Raw genomic sequence first — 21,097 nt, forward strand, 5'->3', positions numbered from 1 at the left:
CTGGTGCAAATTACTGACCTCTGTCATCATTTTAGGTGGGGGAACTTGCACAATCGGTGGCTGACTAAATACTTTTTTGCCCCACTGTAAATTCTCCTCAAACCTAAACCACGGAAAACATTTTCCCAGACAGGGATTCAAGGTCAGTCAGATAAAGAGGCGCAGACAAAGGCATTTTGTTTTTGACAGCTGTGTGTGTTCAGCTTAATGCCAGACTACAGATTTAGTGATCACAGGTAGATTTATTCCTAATTTTGAAAGGATTTCCAATTTCCTTCCTATCATTTCAAAGTGTGTGTGTGTGTGTGTGTGTGTGTAAGAGTGTGCAACATGGAAGCATACAGAAATCTGAGAGGAGGAATGTCTTGACAGATGCCTAAATTTAATTCACATCAAATTATATGTTTTTATCTGTATGCTGAAGATTAAAGTAAACCAATCTACCCAGAAACAACTGAGTAGGACAAAGAAGCAGACAGAGACACATTCCCCTGTTACTGTGTGTAACATCCAATCCGTCAAGGTCACTCTTTATCTTCCATTTGTTTCACCAGCAGAATGCCTTACTTCCCTCAGAGGCAGATAGCACGCAGAGACAAAACAAATATGTTAGAAAACAGGGAAAGCAACAGGAGGGAATCCATTTTCTAGAGGTAACCAGACAAACAAGGCAGACGCTGAAGCTGTAAAAAAAGTTGCGCCTACTTTAAGGATTTTTTTCCCCCTCTCATCAAGAGTTTCAAGATATATAGTCATGGTGTCCTGTACTGTCCTCATCCTGGGTCCTCTTTGCATCCATGGTATAATTCAAGCTTGCATGGGTGAGGAGCTGTCCCGTGGGGCTGTGCTATCCTGGTTCAAAGTACGGGTTCTGGAAGGTCTCGGGCTCGAAGAACCCCCTCTGAGCACGCTGCAAGGTCCCGATGCAGACAGGGTACCTCCTGATACGAGGCACCTGCACCAGAGGGCCCACAGGACAAGCAGAACATCATGGGTTAATCCTCAAACCCGTCCGAACCAGGAATCATCGCAAATAATTCTGTTCCCGGGTTCAGGTGAGAAATTCTTTTGCACTTATCTGTTTGAGTGGAGTGAGTCTAAAACTCCACACGGGTCTTTAAATCGATCAACAGGTCAAATGTCCTCTTACTCTTACAAATAAAACAGTATACGGATACATTTTGACTTTAAGTTTTAATAGATCTTATTCTAAATGAAAACCATAAGGATGCCATTATTTGCAAAATTTTTCTGCAAAATTTCCTTGCAAAGTTTAGTATTTGTATATTATAGATGGTTATACATATTTTTACTTCTTTTAACATCCATTAATATACATTTGTATTAGTAGTAAAAACAAAATGATGCGCAGCAGAATTGCATCTATCCAAATGCCAGGTAGTAAGATAATAAGATACACTGAATAATCAAAATTATGTAATAGTATTAAGGGTGGTGGGATCAAATAAGTGTAAACTTAATCCTACTCCTTTCCAAGCATCTAAATTGTGTAAAATATAGAGACATTCACAACAACTCAGTATATTAACTTTGTTATATTTTCCTATTTACAATGTATTCTGCTCTCTAAGGAGCTTGGAAAGAAAAGCATCTGGACATCTTTAAGTTGCTTGAAGACGTTTCACCTCTCATCCGAGAAGCTTCTTCAGTTCTGAGGAGAACTGAAGAAGCTTCTCAGACAATGTATTCTGCTATTTTAGATATATTTACATGTTCCAAATAAAACAATTAATAGTCAGGTAGACAGATATGTGATTTAGTCTGTCCCGGGCCAATCATGGCACTAAATCAGATTTTATATGGCCCCTCGCTCCTTCCTTAAAACGTATTAGTTCTGGCCCGCTGCCACAAACAGAATCAATAATGTGTAATGTTCTCTTTTCACCCCATGGTGGCAGCACCATCTGTCTTTTATACATTCTCTGTTACAACCAACATAGAGTGCATAAAAGTTTCAAAAACTCACAAAATACACACAAAAGTAAATTGTTTAAAATTAACCTGATCTACTGATATTCATCACCTTCACTGAAGTTCCTCAAGCTTTATGTTATATCACTCTTTGTATGTGAATTAAAAGTCGATTTATTTTGGTAACCTTTGAACACACCTGATCACCTTTAATGATAATTCTTGTCTAATTGAAAATAAAATAGAACACCTCAAAAAAAGGGTGAAACGGATTGTTGGCTCTAAAGTTTCCATTAATAAATATGGGATTTTTGGGGGGAAAAAAAAGTTTGCCAGTGCTGTTTATCCATCACTGTTATAGTGTGAGTTGCAACCTCAGAGACATTAGTTTTAAATATATTTGCCTTCTCTAAAATGTAATGGAACTAATGGCACTCGCCCTGAAGTGCTGTCTGCCGAGGTGGCTCACTCCCTGGACGGTATTTCTTACAGTACTTACCATAGTATCATATCAGTAAGTCTGGTCAGAGTGAAAACCTCTTGTCATTTTAAATGGTTCTTGTTAGCATTATTAACACTTTGACCTTCAGATCAATCAAACTTGACCTTAAAGGAGAGGTCTATGAGAGGTATGTGTTGACACACCACACTTGTAAGAATCATAGTGATCAAGTCATAAGGCTTTTTATCAATTTTCAACCAATAAATCATTAAGCTGACCTTGAAGACAATGGTGCATTTAAGCCAAATTTTAATGGATTGTTAACATGATCCCACTTTACACTCCTGCAAAGTTTTATCAGAATTCATTCAACTGTTTGAGCCATTGTTTTTACAAACATAATGGCATGCATGCACACAAACACTACTAAAAACACAACCTCCTAGGTGGTGACAATGCTTAAATTTCAGTGCTGCATATTGTAATGCAGCCTTACTTATATTTATGTTGCAGTAAAATGGCAGAGATGTGTACTTTATCTGCAACACTTAATTTTTATAAACTTAACTCATGTTTAGACACATTAACTACATGTAGGAAAGAAACAAAGCCAACACAATGCAGTTTTTTAAATAATAAAAGGCAAGCAGAAAACATTTTTTTTAATAAATGTGTGTAGATGGGGCATGTGTAATTTGGGGTTTAACTTAACTGTCAAAGAATAACCTTATACTGGGCTGAAATAAACTTGTTAGTGTCCTCTCAGGTTGAAAGAAGTTCATGCTGGATCCAAATTAGTAATCATACCTGTCAGTGTCCTGGTGCATGCTCAGTCATCCAGGTAAGTAAATCACCAAAAGTTGGTTCTGTTCATCTGGACGTAGCGTTTTCAGTGGGAGAAACGTTTCGTCACACAGCCAAGTGCCTTCTTAAGTGACTGTGCTGTGATGTACACATCTTCATCACCGCTGTTCACTGTGAAGAATTTCACTTTGTGCTTAGAGATGAAAGAAAGTGTTAAGTACGCTAACAGATGTTTGTTTGTTTTTTTAATCTGATGTCTCCCTGTAGACTGCACCAAATCGGACTCAGCTCAGGGAGAAACTGCAAACAGACATATGACATATTACTTCCAGCCCTCCATCAACAGCCAGGACACTGTAGTCACATCAGCCCACTTCTGGTTCTTTGCAGGCGAAGCAGTCACAGCTAACTCCTCCGCCCAGCTTTTCATTGTAACCACAGCACTAGAACGACTCCAGGCAGCGGAGGCTCCATCAAATTCAAGCTCTGATGGATGGACCACCTACCATCTGGATCAGAACCTGCTGGCCCTTGTCGCCGAAGGCCCCTTTCTTCTTCAGGTCCACTGTCCAGCCTGTCAGTGCCACACGGGAGAACCAGACAAGATGCCCTTTCTTCACCTCCATGTTCAACCTCGTGGACCTTCCCGGTCACCCCGCAATGCAGCAGTGACCATTCCTTGGTCTCCCTCTGCCATCTATCTTCTGCAGCGGCCCTCTCAGGAAAGGCCTCTACACAGCGACTGCCACCGAGCAGAGATCGACATCAGCTTTGAGGAGCTAGGGTGGGACAACTGGATCGTCCATCCGAAAGTGCTGACGTTTTACTACTGTCACGGAAACTGCTCGGGTGGGGATCTAACCACTGCAATGTTGGGGATCACTCAGTGTTGCGCTCCCGTCCCGGGGACCATGAGGTCCCTGAGGATCACCACGACATCTGATGGTGGATACTCATTCAAGTATGAGACCTTGCCTAACATTATACCTGAAGAGTGTACATGTATCTGAACATCAGACCTTAAAGGCCAGTTCACCCAAATAAAAGATTTCAGTTTACTTACAAGTCACAGTTGAAATTTGATTACTGCTCTTATTAAACTTGATTTTGTCTTATTCACTTACAATTCTGTCCTGATTGTTCTCTAGTTTGGGTGTGTGCTACATAAGCCTCAAAACAGATTGTACTTTATATGTTAACCTTGATTAAAGTGTTATTTAGCTGGTTTTGTTTGTTTAATGTGTTGTTTTCACCCTTTCACTGGTACTGCTTAGTGTACCTCACATCAATATTCAACACACAGTCATACAAGGAAGTGTAAGATATAGTTCTACATGTGCTAAAAATTAAAGTCAATAAAATTTAAGATACTTTTTCTAGGAACACTTTAACCATCAATTAAAGTCCTTACTGACGTAAATTAAATAAATTGAACATTGTAAAAATGGCCAATGACACAATCAACTTAAAATTTCTGTTAAAATTTCCTTGTTTAATTTATCTATTGAGTTCTATACATCTGTTCCTTTCCACATAACTTAGTCGCATATTTGCTATACCAATTTTTTTTGGATATGTATGCATAAATTTGGCATTTTAGATACATTGCTTAAAACTCAATTCATACCTGATGAGGACTTGGTCGATATGTTTGCTTTGCTTGCTGAATTAATCCAGAACCCCCAATTGACCAATTTAACGACTAAATCAAGGGGAAAATTGGGTTCTTCCCTTATTGGGCCACTGAAAGATTATTATTATTATTATTATTATTATTATTATTATAATAATAAACCAAAGTGACATAGTGAAATAGTTTGAGCTCATTTAAACCCCTTTTAACCATTACTTGATTATTCCTCTGGAGGGCATAGTAGGCCTACTTTAAAACCCATCATTTTACCTTAAACAGTATGACTGACCCTGTAGATGTCAGGGTAACTAACAGATGTCACTCGTTTTTACAATCCAATAAATTTTCATTTTAATTGATAAATTAACATGTTAATACATATTGAGCAGACTGCAATTCAACCACAGGTTTAAACAATTATTAAAAATAAATAAATCAAATCAAGGACAGGAGTAAACCATTTCAAATATATTTATTTACTCTGAAGACAAAATAATCTCTACAGTTACAATAACTACAAAACTTGCAATAGAAAAAAAAAGTACTATACTCAAAAATTGAATGTCGTACCTCGAAATAAGTAGCAAAACTGGAAGTGAGATGATTATAAGAATACAGCAACAGTTCTTTGGCGATCCGCACTTTGTTCTCCAGGATATAAAACCAACTATGAAAACGTTTCAACTGTATGAATACTGAAAGCTACTGAACACAAAAAAAAAAGGAAGGAATCTCACGGTGAGTTGAAGATTACATGTTTACATGGCACCAGGCTGTGCGTCAGCAAACTGTCATCCTTTCCTCAGCTTGGCTTTTCTTCCTCCTTCTTTCCCGGGATGCACAAAGGTATCCGTGTTTCAGCACGAAGGAGAAGGAGGTTGCATGTCAAGGACGGAAAATATGTCTCACTAAAGAAGAATGTAAATTTGTAAAGACAAGGGTGGAATTACATGTTTGACAGTGCCCCAGAAAACAGATGTTTCTAGCCAGTTAGCATGAAAAACCACAAAAAGTGAATTTATTTTCCAACTTTCTGCCCCAACGAACACTAAATATTTGTTTTAGAACATAATTTAGGAAAGGATTAACATTGAAATGCTGAGGTGGTATTTGCATGACAACACTTCCTTCTACACAAATGTCACTAGCCTACAACGTTTGGTCAAAAAAAAAAAAAAAAAACTTAAATAAAGGCCGGTAAAATGATTGTACAAAGATGATTGTTGGAAATGTGTGGAACGGTTCCTGTTGATTAAAGAATTCAAGCATTTCCCAGGTAAATATTTTTGGCTGATTTGGGTAAATAGGCTTCGAAAAGAAATAGAAAAAAAAAATCTTTCTGTCAAACATTTCTGAAGTGGAATAATACTAATAATAATCTGGCTAATACACCAATAATTCCCAACATTTAAATTAAAGATGACTCATCCAGTTACAGGTTTAGCCCCACTTAACAAGCTTCTGCACATACTCAAAAACATTACATAACACAAGGTCATGTTTAAGATTTGAGACCAATAAGCTTCAACCAAGTGAGACATCAACATTCAGAAACATTAATAAAAAATAAAAGCCTCTCTCTTGTGAACCAAACAAAAAAAAAAAAAAAAAAAATACACTCAGCTGAAGCTTACAATAATCCTTGCGTGGTCTTATAATGGACAGGTTATTGCAATGCAACAAAACACAGAGATGACGAAAGAACATGGGGTAGACGAGGTCTAGCCAAAGGCACAGTCAAAGTTTGGATGTAGGTCGGCAAGCTTTCAAGTTTAGAGTCGTGGAAATTAACCATTTGTCACAACACCGCTCAGTCAGCATTTCTTTGTTTTCAACTGACCTCTAATACTGAAAGGCACATTTCTCTCATCCCCACACACACAAACACACGCACACATATTACACACACTTTGGTCTCCCTCAGTGGTCTGACTGCATTCCCATATGTGCTTCCCCCATGTGTTTAAGGCCAGTAGGAATGAAAGGACAGACATTTGAGGCAGGAAGCACGCTCAGGCATGTATCCCTAGAAGATAAAGAGACCAGAGATTATTAAGCATGAATGTTCACTTAAAACTGAGATTTTTTCTGATGTTTTTAGGTCAAACCAAAGTAGGAAATAAACCACAAAAAATAAATAAAAATCTGACATAAAGTCCAAAGTTAAGCCTGTATTTACATAATCGGCTGGAAGTAGAAAGATTCAATATTCTTCTCTGGTTTCCATGTGCCAAATATTAAGGTTAGTGCCATCCTTGAATTTTAGAGTGCTAACTGGACAAAATTTCAAACAACTAAATGATGGAAAGCCAACAATGAAGGGTTGGATCTCTATAACTGCAGTTCCTCTAATGGCCACTTGAGGCCCATTTAAAAAAAAAAAAAAAAAAACCCCACACACTATTCCAAGTCATGATAGAACTACTTAATTGTTTTAATACCACTTTGGTGGAAGAAGACGGCTGTAGTCGGCAGCCATCATCATCATAATGATGCAATCACCTGGTAAATAATTACTTTGTACAGTTAACTGTACTCACAACCTGTTATAATCTGTGCTTCAGTCTGCCAAGTTAAAATCTAATATTGTATCTCTAGGTCACTTAGAAGCTAACCCGGACTGGGCAATGCACCACTGGATTCCATGTGCAGCTTTCCAACCAAACTCTCTAGCATTAGCTAATACCTTAGCACTCCACCATCTTGCCCAAATATGGTCACTTCAGTCTTAAGACAAGCAAGATGGCAGCAGCCATAAAGCTGAAGTTGAGGCTTCAAAATGCAAACCCACAAACCAGTGGGTGAGGTCACTGTGGCTACATGTTTCACAGAGTCTATGATTTTAGCTGATTAATCACATCTTCCAGCCCTAATTTATTTATAGAAAAAGTACTTTTATATGCTGGCAATACTCCTCTTCTAAATATTTTCTCCATGGTTTAGAGCTGCAAATAATTTTCTTCAATTCTTAACAGTCCAAAACCCAAATGATGTTAATTTACAGTTATACAAAACAGAAGAGTGGCAAACTCTTACATTTGAGAAACCTGAACCACATTTAGCTGAATGTTTGGCTTTTTATATAAATAAATGATTTGGTTTTGATTATTGAAGGCTGAACTCTACCTCCTGGTTCATCTGTGTCAAATTCAGTGTGTCGAATGGAGGTCCGAGCGTCTTCTTTACCTTTCTCGCTCGCCTCTCCTTGCTTCTCCTGGGCAAAATTGAGACGGTTCTGCTCTGCAGCAGTCTGTGCAGCTGTGTTAACCTCTGGGCTGCTGCTGCGTGAAGGACTTCCTTCATCCACCTGGTAGGCGAGGTCCAGGTGCTGCTGGGCCAGCCTCAGGTGTCTTCTCAACCGCTCCAGCTCCCTGGACGAGGGACCCTCATCCCCAATACTCTCTCGCCCAGAATCACCCATTGGCAAGTCCCTCAGCTCTTTCATTTTCTCCTTTTTCATGGTGGCGTGGTATCCTGGTGGAGCTGTAGGCATGGAGCGTGAGGCCGGTGGACGGGAGGTGCGTGTGTTGAGGGTGGCCCGCCTGCGGAAAGTGTCACGGATGCTGCCGATACCCAAATGGATGATTTCCAGGATGGTGAGGAGAAGGCAGAGAAAGGACACAACGTACATCACCAGAAGGAAGATCGTCTTCTCCGTGGGACGGGAAACAAAGCAGTCCACCGTGTGCGGGCACGGAGAACGAGTGCAGACATAGGAGGGAATCACCTCGAAGCCGTAAAGAATATACTGCCCAAAAAGGAAGGCCACCTCAAAGGCAGAGCGCCACAGCAGTTGGCACACATAGACTTTCATCAGGCCGTCACGCAAGATCCGCCGGCGACCATCATGTTTTTTCTCTGAGCCTTGAAAACAGAAACATTAGAAGCCAACTTAGTATCAAGTAGGGGTTGTAATCTATTAGAACATTAAAGATGCTTTGTGAAAGACGTACTGCTGCCCTACTTTGTTCTGCTTTGTCTGTCTTTTCTGGTTCAATCTCTTCAGCAATCATTGGGTCTTCTTCTCCGTTGTCCTCTACCTCTTCATAGTCCCTCGCAGCCCCACGTTTGATGATTGGTATTCTCTTCTTCCGCTTTGGGCCCGGCCGAAAGTCTGTCTCTTCCATGCGGGCGATCTTGTGCATGGCAAATCCAAGGTACATTATGGTTGGGGTGGTGATCATGATCACCTGGAGGTAAATGTATGCATGTTGACATTAACAGTACTGTTTTGTGTGAGTAAAATAAACACCGACAGCCTTCTTTTGCTAGAGCTCACCTGGAAGATCCAGAATCTGACATGTGAGAGCGGCGCAAATGCATCATAGCACACGTTCTCACAACCAGGCTGCTGTGTGTTGCAGACAAATTTGCTCTGTTCATCATAGTAGATGGTTTCGCCGCCAACGGCCGTCAGCACAATGCGGAAGATGATGAGCACAGTCAGCCAGACCTTCCCCACGAAGGTGGAGTGGTTGGATATCTCATCCAGCAGACGGGTTAGAAAGCTCCAACTCATGGTGCCAAGGTGATCGGACCACTAAGTTAGCTCTGGGTTCAAAACAAAAGCATGAGACTGAGAAGTGATGGGAAAACTTCGTTTTGCATTCATAAAAATCAAAGTGAGCAAGAACAGCAGCCTGTGAATCTGTGAGGTTTGTGCATGTCTTATTTTAGGATCACAGCAACTAAAAGAAGCCTTTGTGGACAGATGGTCATACAGCAGATGTTTATCATTAAGTATGAAACAATTAGCTGAATAATTATAGGCTGATCCACAGAAATGTAATCCAACCACACACAGACACACACACATAAACGCCTTGTTGAGTGCCCACAGCAGATGTTTTGTATGCTGGGGGGGGGGACAAAAACAAAACATTCAATCAGTGTGATGACTTTAAACAACCTTGTTAAAGGACCTCTGTATGTACAGAAAATAAACATTTCGAGCTCTTATTCAATTAAGTTAAATATTGAAGCATTACTTCAACGGAAAGTCACTAGAAGAAACCAAATGATAAGCTTTCACACCCAAAAGGAGATTAAAACCATGCATTTGGAAATGCAGGTATTCCAAGAAAGTCTCCACAACAAATCTTAAAAAATAAATAGATAAACAAAAGCCACACATTTGGTATCAAGTAACACGAGGCCCATACAGGTGGTTTAAACCCAGGTCAGACATACAGGTCTTTAAATGCGAATCAGTCTTGTTGGTCAGAGTGCACTAGTCCCTAGCAGCATTTTCGAGAACCAACATTCCTACACCTCACTGCCACGCCAAGCTAGAGATGCTTAATCAGAATCAAAGAGGCAACTGGCAAGTTGCAGCTAGCTCTGAGGAGACCTGCTGTGGCTCCAGGCTGCAGGAATTATGATATTATAGCAGTGACTAGATCTAGGAATTTGCTCTCCAACTCTGCACCAGAAACTATTCTTTTAAATTCCTTCAAGTGTGGCAAATACTCAAAAAGTAATGTGCAAAAAGTCTTACAGCAGTGGCTGTAAGCTTTAGCAGCCAGCTGGAAATAAAATTTAGAGTTGATGTAGCAGTTTAATAACTGATCAAGATAAGATTAGCTTTGTGCTTTTCCCCTCCAATTCTGGCTAAAGCCTGACTGAACTCAGTTTCAAAACACATCCTGGATCAGTCTAGTCTGTGATGAGGGTATTCTTTAACCAAACAGGGCACCAGACACACTGTAAAAGAGAAATGCCACCATAACTTTATTTCAAAACACATTTGATTGAAACCAACACAGAGGGGGAGGAGGATGAGAAAAAGGGACTCTATGAACTGCTCATCTTTACAATTACGCTTTTAGACCACAGGGTGTAGCAAAGAAAATAAGCAGCATTTCATGACTCATTGCAACAGCATCAGCCTTTAGCCATTACAGGCATCTGTAGGCTTGTCTCCTCAGATTAGCATTTGACACTCAGACGCATTGTTCATCATCCAGTCCTCTGAAATTCTTCTTTTCCAACCCTGGCACCTTCTGACGCTGAAAAATGGTTAGAGTGACTTGCCCGAGCCTGACCTGCGTAATGGAAAAATATCCCACAAAAAAAAAAAAAAAAAAAAAAAAAAATTAACAAGGCCTTAGTCTCACGAGACTAAGCCACACCAAAGCTATGAAAACTTCCAGACAGTAGGTCCCTGAAATCATCCCCTCAGATTTCGAACTGCAACAGCGTCGCCCTGAATCTAGAATTACATTTTGAAAACAAAAAATTACAAGCTTCATCTACTAAAGAAGGGGCATCACACTCACATCCCTGGGAAATGTACACTTGGTTTTCTAAAGCTGACAAAAGAGACAAAAAAAACAAAACAAGAGACAAGTCCAGTTGCCTGGTGATATCCATTTTACCCTCAACGCAGTGTTACAAAATCCACCTTTAGATGGCACATTAGCCAAGAGGTCTCAGAGGACGAGAGAAAAGGCTGCTGCTAAAATTTAAAAGCCTCTTTCTGGCATTCATTCAGCAAGGCAGACTTATCCCTTTAAACCTCCGCCCCCAGGGCAGCACTGCCTTTGGTTTCCTCCACTGAAACTTGTTCTTGCATTGCAACAGTTTGGCCTAAGTGTGTATTGAGGACATGACCTGATATAAAGAATACCGCACACAGACCAAAAGCATCTCTCAAGCAATGAAAGGCACGAGCAGGCTGACCAATAATGGATATCTAATCTCAGTGTAATTAGGAAAAACCTTTAATTAGAAGAAGAAAAGACAAAACAAGAAGCCAGAAGCCGAGATTTCAGTTTGACCTCACTGAATTCCTGCTATCAGTTTCTAACCAAGCTTATCAGTCACCTGAACAAGCACCTGGAAAAAGCCAGTGACCTAGCCAGCAGAATTTACGAAGGCGAAGCAGACATGCCAAACAAGTGCGCACATTTAAAAACTTTTTTTTTTTATAAATATGCTTTGCGTGCTCTTGCACCATCTCCTAACATCCCATACTCCCCCTCAAGAAAAATAAGCTGCAGAAAACAAATGTGTGAGTTTTGCTGAGTGTTTGGTGAATGACAAGAAAATTTTACTGTGTCATCACAGCTATGGTGACATTAAAAAAAAAAAGAAGAAAAGAAAAACAAAGAAGAGAAAAAAAAAGGAGGAATGCAATTTTGTGCCACGGGCTCAGAATAGTTTTGAGTTTCCAGCTGTTGTTCACTTTGCACAGGACTGCTCCAGAAGGGAGTTCAGCTCGTGCTAATGCTCAGGGTCCATTAAGAGTTTCTAGAGGTGCTGAGCTAAAAGAAGCAGGGAGGGGGAAAAAAAATAAGTTGAGACAGCAGCAAACGCACAGAATTTACTCATCTCAGGGGGCTTTACAGCACCCCTTGTTAACACACTGTAAAACTGCCCTCCCCTCCAGATAAAGACACCAAGGAAACCAAACATTCGCCTTTCAGCTATACATTTGACTAAGACAAACATGCATCTGGCTCAAGTAAATTTGAGCATTTTGTGCAGACTCACAAATGCACTGAAGACTGCTTTTTAAAATAAATAAATAAATACAAACAACAACAACAACAAAAACAGTAGCTTATTTGCTCATGTGGTTTAAACCCTTTTCTGCTTCAGGAGTCACTATGCTCTCCAGGAGTTATGAGTGGGGTGGGTTGTGGAGAGTTTTTTGGGGAAGGGATCTGGACAAAGGGAAAGTTAACATTCCTGCCTAACCAAAAGCAGAAAGCTGGGATTCTTAGGGTTCAGGGAGCAGACAGAGGGCACATGGACTCCCGATACAATCCGAGCAGCAGGAGGAGAACCATCCAGCATCTGCAAATGCAAATCACATCTTTTTGTTTGATCTGTATACAATAGTTTGACTTTGAGGAGAGCAGGGACAAAAATTAAATCTAAAGTGGAAAATGGAGTCAATGCACATGATTGATGTCGGTTTGTGTAGCTGGAAGGAAGTTTAAAAGCTCCTTGGTGGAGCTGTTGAAGGCTTCGAATACGCTTTGCTGAGTCAGACTGAATTGTTTTGGAAATTGTGGCATTCCTGGAGGAAAACTAAGTCCTGCCAAGCTTCAGTGGGGAAACAAGAATCCTCTTCTTCTTAGAAGATGAAGCCATCAAGTTCACAGTCTGACTTCTGAAAGTTCAAAACAGCCATTAGCACATGAACTGCTCCCTTAAAAAAAGCTTCTATTTACAGAACTTTTTTCCTTGCACTGTGTGATCTCACAATGTTGCGAGCCGCACTAATGGTGACGTTATTCAAAGTCTCCATGTGTTAAATTTTCCCCCTTAGTTTAAAAACTGACGAATATAGGAAGACTCACCACTGACACTCCGGCACGCACAGCTTCAGAACTCGCCACGCGGACCTGCTCAGTATATTTAGACGAAACCCTGCTCTTTAAAATAAATAATAAACAAACTTCTCGGGTACCAAACACAAAAAAACAAAAATAAACAAACCACAGTCGGCTCCAGCTAAGCTCCAAAAGGAAAACCAAACGACACTAACTAACTTTTCTCGAGACCAAACACTCACCTTCTGCACTACAATCGGCGCGCTGCTTCTCTCCTCGCGCTTAATTGCTTCACCACGTTTTTCTAATTAGCGCGCGCGCGCTCGCTCTCTCACGCCGACCGTCTGCGTCCGAGGCAGCTTTCACTATGAAGCCATTCAGCCCGCGTTGACCCCATGTGTTGGGGTCCCGAACGAGAGCACAAAAGAAAGAGAGGTCTGCGACTCCTGCAGGCTCCTGCTTCCCTCCTCCTCCTCCTCCTGCTGCACCTCCTCCACGTAACTCGGCCCCATTCAAGAACAAGAGGAGGCCCCTGAAATCTGAGCTGCCCGACTACCGTTCTGCCCTCACGGTGAAGAACCAGGGGAATCCTATAGGTCTTTGCAATGTCCCAGATAAACTGCTGTCTGGACACGAAAGGTATGTCACAACAGGGCAGCCACTTAGTATGGAGGCCGAAAAATGCCAAAAATTCTGTTTAAAAAAAGTAATTACAAGAAAAGAATTTCTCTGGAAAGGCTGTGCAAATATTTCGTGCATTAAAAATATTTTTTGGACTTGCCTATTCTTAATGCAAAATGTCAACAAAAGTTGCCTCAATGTAAAGGTAAAGGCCTTACAGTAATACAGCAATACTTTTTTTTTTTTTAAACCAAGCTAAATTGTTCTGATTTTCTGACCAAACAGATTGATGTATTTTGTAACAAGCGTGCCCATAGCTCAAAGTGTGCACAGGACTATGCGATGATGCAGAGATATAGAAATGGTAAAATAATACAGTTTTACCTCAGGCACAAAGCTAGATGCTGCTCCAGGTCAATCGGCTCTCTGAAATCATTTCTCTGCCTCTCAGGTGTGGTCCCAGCTCTGCGAACAAGATTTCAAACTGCCTCACTGACATCCTGAAATATGTCCAAAAGCAGCCATGATACATCTTCAACTCCTGGATCAAACTATGAAATTCTCCCGGCTGCTGCTTTGGCTGAATCCATAATCTCAGGTTCTGTCTTTTCTTGTTTAGAGACATCACTTGATTTCAACTTTTTTTTTCTGTTTTACTTTGTTTTTTTGGGGGGGGGGGGTTAGGACAAATTTTACAAGTCCAGCTGAGGAAGTGACAAGCTAACAGTACAGAGCAAATAGCAAACATGTATCTACAGTATTACATGGATCATGGGTTTAAAACACACTTTACCTTCATCTTTTTCTTTCTCACCACATCAATGAACGATTCATTTCTTTTAAGCGTGTCCTTCACATGTTTTGGTTTCTGTCTGGTCCTGGTCATGCAGTTGTGTCCCCAGAAACACTTAATTTTTTTCTATATTATTATTATCATCATTATTTTTATTGTTATTAAGCTTTTGCAAAAAAAAAAAAAATCCTATTTCTTTTGTGTTTTATGTGCATTGGCAGCATTTTTCCTCTCTGAGCCACCATAGATCCACCGTAATTATTTATCTTTGTAATTAAGTTTCATAGGTATTTGGCATAAGTTAAAATTATGACATAGTTTACATTTATTTTTTTTCTTTTTGTAAAGCAGCTGTCAAAAATAAAATGATTAATAAAGCAATCCTTTTAATCAGAACATTATAATCTTTATGGACCTTCATAAAGGCGTTTCTAATTACCTGGCACACATTTAAAGGAGGACTCACGTGAGACAGATTAGCGCAGGTCAGAACTGGGGCAGAGATATGTTGGATGCTGGATCCAACCCTTCCCATAACACAGTTCGATAGCATCTCTCATCAGACCCTCATTTCCTGATAAGTGCCCCGCGTCTTTAAAGCTTCACGTCCAGTTCGAAGATCAGTATCTGCGGTTTCTAAACTCTCGTCTGAGATGACATCACTTCGAGAAGCCTTCAAAGCTCGCCGAGAGTCACGGAAGATTAGACAACTGTTACTGATTTTTGCTGTTTAAAATCATGGAAGGTCCCCTTTAAGTAAGGCCAAAGACACACCACTTGAGACATTTCTTCAGTTCGATTCTTGCTGATCTCTAAACGTTCTTGTTTGTTTTATGCAAAAACAAAAGCACACAGAGTGTAACACCACCATAATGTAATAGTTTGTCTTTCTGCTGAGGACCCCTGTATTATCCTCCTCCTGGACCACAGTTTGGCCTGACAGAGCACTGCGTGACTGCAGCTTTTACACGAGGAGGCCCACCATCCAAGAATTTAGTTGACTCGAGCATTCGGCAAAACAACAGATTTCTTGCTGTCATGCACAGTGCAGCTGTAGTGCTCCTGATTTACCAGAGGACCTGAAATGTTTGGAGGAGCCTGTGGGAAGTCGAGTCCAGCCAGATGTCTGCGCCGTGGCTCCATCCCAGCTCCCTTTCATACTAACTATCCTCTCCCTGCTTTCATCTGCTGTTCAAATATGGTGTTAGGGAGGCATGAACTCATTCGCCTGCACGTTTTATCCTTTTAAAGTGAATGGGATATATGCAAGATCGCAGAAAATATGACAAGAGACGTGCAGAAAATGACACTGGAGTTAGCCGGTTTCCGAAAAACTCATCACAGGGGTTGGCAACGTCTTTGTCGGGACTCAAAATTCCTGCTGACACCCCTGCAGAGAATATATTAACAGCTTTATTAAGGGAGGGACTCAGTACTAATAAAGAGCACTTTTAATTTCAGCCCACCTGCGTAGTTGTGGCAGTGATTAAGTATCCGCCTCAGATGCTTTGTTGCCTCCCCAAAATATAAACCTTTCTGACATAAATTCATAGCATGCAATCATTATGACTCATGGGTTAGTCAAGGCTGACTTTCTGGGATCATTAATTTCACCACATTGTCAGCCAAAACAGAAAACAGAAAGAAAAAAGAAGCAGAAGGGTCTTCAGTATTTCCTCGCAAAGAAGATGGAGGAGGCTCCGATCCTCAGGAAGAAAATGAACTGTAAAGGAGTTTACAGAGAAACAGAGACAGAAAACGGTTACCACATGGAGAAAGATAATAAAAATGTGAAATGCATGGCTTATTATGGGAATGTGAGTGTGGGCAAAATGCTCCCAGATGCCATATCAGAACCATAAAGTGGAATTAATGATGTACAGTATAACTTCACCATAAATGTTTTATGTGCCTCTCTTCTTTGCTTCCTTCTAGGCTATTGTTTCTTTAATAAGCCATTAAGAAGCTGCTTAAGAACTAGAAAACTCATTACTATAATCAAACTAACAACACCTCCTTAGTATAAGCTCACAAGTTGTTTCAGTACAGTTCAAATGCTAACATTGTTAGTGCTATTTGAAATCCGCAGATTCCATCTGTACCGAAGCTGCAGTCCTAATGACCTTTAATTGCTTTGCTTCTTTTTAATTTGTGGACTGGGAAAGGAGGAGCTGTAACCTTTCTATATATCAGCTGGGAACACATTTTAACATCTTAAGCTGCAAGCATCTCTGCTGGTATGCAGCCTCTGCAATTGCACCTGAAATTACAAAAGTAAATAAAAGGAATCAACCACAAAATATGTTGGTGTTTATTGTTTGAATCAGATCAGACTTATAGGAGGAACGCTAAACCTGCTGCTCTTCACTGGTTTTGGATGGATTGGGGGGGAGAGAGAGAGAGATGGGTTCCTCGGCCACGTGGCTGCAACTGAAGCTTGTCCAGTGCTTCAACAAGCATGTGCACAGCACATGTAAAACACCAAAAAAAAAAAAATTGCACCTTGAAGGTGGTTAACTTTCACAGAGCTGAACCTGAACCAGTGGTGATTCCACAGTCTGCTGGGGCCCAGGGCACATACTAACAGGGGACCCCTCCAAACTCCGACTTTATCGTCTTTATGTTAGAAATGTTTAAATAAATAAATAATATCAATTTTTTTGACTGAACTGAAACGAAAAAAGAAACATGGATAACAACATAAGGAGTCGTCTTTGGAGTAGAGTGCACTTACGATATAATACATTAAATGTGGAACAATACTGTGGCATTATCAGCCTATGGAGTAAGCACCTTATCTTTCTCTTTTGCTACTGGTGCCAGAAAAATAAGTCAGTGATATAGTAAGGGATATAGTATAAGGTACTCATAACAACATGTTAATAACATTAAAACGTTTTACAGAATTCCTCAAATTCAACTTCTGAACGGTCTTCTTGGGTGTTTACCATCTGCCCATTTATCCACTTCTTCTGCCACTTATTCAAATCTAGCTTGTGAGTGTGGCAGTCTAAGCAAAAAGGTCCTCCTTCTCCCCAGCCACCTCCTCCAGCTTTTCCAAGGGGACATTGAAGAGTTCCCAAGCCAGCTAAGAGATTTAATCTCTCCATGTCCTGGGTCCTGTGTCCTCCTTCTAATGCGACATGGCCAGGACGACTTGCCTAGGAGGTGTTCAAGTTAAATGATATCTCAACTCCCTCAACTGACTCCTTTCAGTGTGGAAGGATAGCAGCTCTACGTTGAGCTCCTGCCTACAGACAGCATTCAATCTATAGTGTTTACTGTTTTCTTTTGATAGCTGCGATGTAATAGTTCCAATACAGATGATTAAACTAATGTGCACTGTGGCTGCACTGTCCATTTAGAGTTTTACATGATGAAAAAAATACAGATTTTAGCACCATGAAACCACAAAGTCTGCATTAACAATACAGAAAATACAATAAGCGCACCAGACTGCACATCCAGCACAATAATGTACAGTTCAGTACAACTTAGCGTAACTTCTAGTGCCCCGTCCAAATTTCTTTGAATCTAAATTTCATAACTTTCATCAGTTAATTATAAAAATGTGTTGTCTGCTGGGCCAAGGGCCCCCAGCAGTTGCCTACCTTGCCTGGTGGCCTCTGGTTTGGACTCACAGTAAGCTTCGCTTTGTAGGAACAAGCTCGACAGTTTGGCTTCAACTGACTAACGGGAAACATAACATAAACATCCTTAAACAATCAAGACTTGAAGACTTGACTTGAAGCAGAATATTATGTGCTGTCTTTTCTTCTCTAAATTAAAGTTTGTAGTTTCAAATAACGAGGTCACCATATGTGCAAGTTAATCCCTTCAAAGGCTTCAGTGAGTTGTAAACAATCAGTTTCAGATGGTTGTTTTCTACTCCCAGATCTATACGATGTCATCTCAGCCACACATCAACCATCCCTAGTTTAAGACTGTGTGGCGGCAGAAGTCACTGGGACGTTTGTATCATGAAGGACATGTGTAACTGCACTCTGCAGGAGGCAGCCAACCGTAAGTGGGAGGGTCCTTTCACACCATTGCACTGGCTCACATTAACTTCAGGACACATTTTCAGATTCTGGTTGTGACTTTTACATCCATACACCCCAGCACGTCCCTGAGGTCATGTGACCAGAGCCTGCTGATGCTCAGAACTAAAGACTCCCACACTCTGGAGCTCTCTCGCTCGGAACTTCAGCTCCGTGGACTCCGTGACCTATGAGCTCAGAACTAATCTTTTTAAACTTCTCGCTCATATGTTTTTGGCATTTTGGTTGTGAAGAATTTTGAGATATTTATTTTGAAAGATGCTATATAAATTAAATCTTACTCCATTTACTTTAAAATTACTTGTTTCAGACAGTATACATTTATCAGGTCACAGTTCGAGAAAAATAAGCACTACTTACGAAATGTGATTAGTACATCGCTACACTATTTAACTGCCTGGATAACACTGGTCTGGTAATGCTAGTAAACAGAATAGATTCCCTTCAAACTTAAGTTAGCAAATGTTTTAAAGTAAGATTTTAGTAAAACACATTCAATACACTTCACATTTACAGTGCTGCTCCCTTATTTCAGTCTTTGAATATTGGTCACACTTGCATGTTTCAGATCATCAAAGACATTTAAAGGTTAGATAACCTGAGTGAATACTAAGTGCAGTTTTTAAATGATAAGTTCATTTGTTGAGGGGACACAGTTATCCAGACCTACCTGTGAAAAAGCAACTGTCCCCTAAACTCAATAACTAACTGTGCCACTCTTGGCAGCAAGAACGGCAGTCAAGTGTTTGTGATAACTGGTAATGAGTCTTTTGCATCACTGCTGTGGAACTTTGTCCCACTCTTCTTTGGAGAATTGATTTAGCCACATGCCAAAGCATCTCAATCAGACTTAAGTCTGGACTGATTAGGCCACTCCAAAGCCTTAATTTCATTTTTTGAGGCATGCAGAGGTGGATTTGCTGGTGTGTTTTGGTTGATTGTCCTGCTTCATAATCCAAGTGTCCCTGGAGCAGAATTCATGGTTCCATCAATTACAGCAGGTCGTCCTGAAGCAGCAAAGCAACCCCAGACCACCACACTACCACCACCACGTTTGACTGTTGGTATGATGATCTTTTTATGAAATTCTGTTAGTTTATGTCGGATGTGAGACGAGCCTTTGTGATCTTCTTGGTCAGCAGTGGTTTTCTACTTGAAATCTGAACTTAACTGAGACAAGTGAGGCCTGCAATTCTTTAGATGTTGTTCTGGGTTCCTACGTGACCTACTAACGATGAGTCGTTGATGCGCTCTCGGAGTAATTTCTGTAGGATGCATGTCTCAAAGCCTTAGAAATTACTTTGCAACCCTTTCCAGACTCATAGCTGTCAATGTTTCTTTAGATTGTGGCAGGATGTGTTGCTTTTTGAGATCTTTTAGCCTGCTTCACTTATCAGACTGGTTCTATTAGGTGATTTCTTCATTCAGCAAGTTTGGCAGTAATCACACCTTGGTGTGGCTACAAAAAAAAATGAACTTCACTTCCAAACACATCACTTTCTTTAGTCACGTATATGCATGATTGGCATCACATTGATATAAAAATAAAACACAGTCTTCTGCATAAACCTGTTATGAAAAAAAAGCACAGAAATAAATAAATTACTAATGACCTAATTAGTAGACCTAAATTAACTGCTGACCTTTGCGGTAACTGATATGTACAGTTTCCCATTACAGTGGTTACATATGAACACAGCTGTAGACGTTCTGTCTTACAGCTTTAACCGATGTACAAACTAAATAAACAAGGATTCAGTTGAGATAATGTTTATCCATCACATTTACTGAATGATGACAGTGCCTGATGTCAAAACAGATTTTTCTCCCTGCCCTTGATAAATGCTCTGAAAACAAACCAATCAACCAAACCCGAATTACAAATTAAAATAAACATCTTTTTCAAAATGTTTAAACACGAGAAGTGCTACTGTTCACCGAACGTCTGAAACATCACAAGACCTTAATTAGGTGAAAACTGCGTGCAAATTCTTTGACGACAATGTCTTGAACCTTGGCCTTTCAGAGGCTCCCCCAGCCTCGTGTTGACCGCGTGATGCAAAGCACCCTAAGACGATGAGAGAGAGAAAAAAAAAAAAACCTGACAAAGGCGGTTGACATATTCTAGGCTCAGCCTCTTGCATTACTTCCCTACAAATCCTAAGACAGAACATTTGTTTCACTCCCTTGACTTAATGCTTGTAACTCCAAACCTTCCCCCAAAATCTGCTCCATATTAGCTTGATGCTACAGACGATCAAAGAACAGCATGTGATGCATTAAGGTGCATTTCATTAGGACAACACAGCATCAACAAAAGAAACAAGGCACACTCCATTCCAGCTGTAGAAAAGTTCAGTGGGATGGTATCTGGAGGAAACATTATGCAACCAGTGCTTTTACAGGCTTGTGTGCCACATGAATGAGTGCAATCATTTCCAAGTTCTTGGCTTAAAGCAACAAGCGTAATGGGACCAGACTGAGTGCAGAGTGCGTAGAGAGAAAACAAAGACACACTCGGTCATGCTC

The 21,097-nt window shown here is 40.5% G+C and overlaps 2 protein-coding genes across 4 annotated transcripts; one reads left to right on the forward strand and one right to left on the reverse strand.

Moving 5' to 3' along the window:
* The first annotated feature begins 573 nt into the window (after positions 1 to 573).
* inha (inhibin subunit alpha) lies at positions 574 to 4,404 on the forward strand. Its single transcript, XM_005753096.1, has 2 exons — positions 574 to 1,055; positions 3,446 to 4,404. Exons 1-2 carry the CDS (start codon positions 755 to 757, stop codon positions 4,186 to 4,188), a joined length of 1,044 nt encoding a protein of 347 aa, XP_005753153.1. The 5' UTR covers positions 574 to 754; the 3' UTR covers positions 4,189 to 4,404.
* Positions 4,405 to 6,407: 2,003 nt separating this feature from the next.
* Positions 6,408 to 13,573, reverse strand: LOC102205603 (gap junction gamma-1 protein-like). Of its 3 annotated transcripts, none has more exons than XM_013915931.1 (5): positions 13,336 to 13,573; positions 9,091 to 9,362; positions 8,776 to 9,001; positions 7,938 to 8,675; positions 6,408 to 6,837 (listed from the first exon to the last, which is right to left on the reverse strand). In XM_013915931.1, the coding sequence occupies exons 2-5, from the start codon at positions 9,328 to 9,330 to the stop codon at positions 6,824 to 6,826; spliced, it is 1,218 nt and encodes a 405-aa protein (XP_013771385.1). In that variant the 5' UTR covers positions 9,331 to 9,362; positions 13,336 to 13,573; the 3' UTR covers positions 6,408 to 6,823. The 3 variants fall into 3 exon arrangements, with proteins under 3 accessions (XP_013771385.1, XP_005753154.1, XP_013771386.1); XM_005753097.2 differs by having other exon boundaries at positions 7,998 to 8,675; positions 13,336 to 13,571; XM_013915932.1 differs by lacking the exon at positions 13,336 to 13,573 and adding an exon at positions 13,121 to 13,327.
* Positions 13,574 to 21,097: the final 7,524 nt, after the last annotated feature.

The sequence above is a fragment of the Pundamilia nyererei genome, unplaced genomic scaffold, assembly GCF_000239375.1.
Source record: "Pundamilia nyererei isolate P.nyererei 1_Seehausen unplaced genomic scaffold, PunNye1.0 scaffold00401, whole genome shotgun sequence".
Classification (NCBI taxonomy): domain Eukaryota; kingdom Metazoa; phylum Chordata; class Actinopteri; order Cichliformes; family Cichlidae; genus Pundamilia; species Pundamilia nyererei.

Excerpts from the sequence above, each read along its gene's own strand:
- LOC102205603 (XM_013915931.1), bottom strand. The coding sequence starts at position 9,330 with ATGAGTTGGAGCTTTCTAACCCGTCTGCTGGATGAGATATCCAACCAC. Across the intron at positions 9,002-9,090 it reads TCAGATTCTGGATCTTCCAG|GTGATCATGATCACCACCCC; the intron begins GTGAGCTCTAGC and ends ATTTACCTCCAG. Across the intron at positions 8,676-8,775 it reads GACAGACAAAGCAGAACAAA|GCTCAGAGAAAAAACATGAT; the intron begins GTAGGGCAGCAG and ends TCTGTTTTCAAG.
- inha (XM_005753096.1), top strand. The coding sequence starts at position 755 with ATGGTGTCCTGTACTGTCCTCATCCTGGGTCCTCTTTGCATCCATGGT. Across the intron at positions 1,056-3,445 it reads AATTCTGTTCCCGGGTTCAG|ACTGCACCAAATCGGACTCA; the intron begins GTGAGAAATTCT and ends GTCTCCCTGTAG.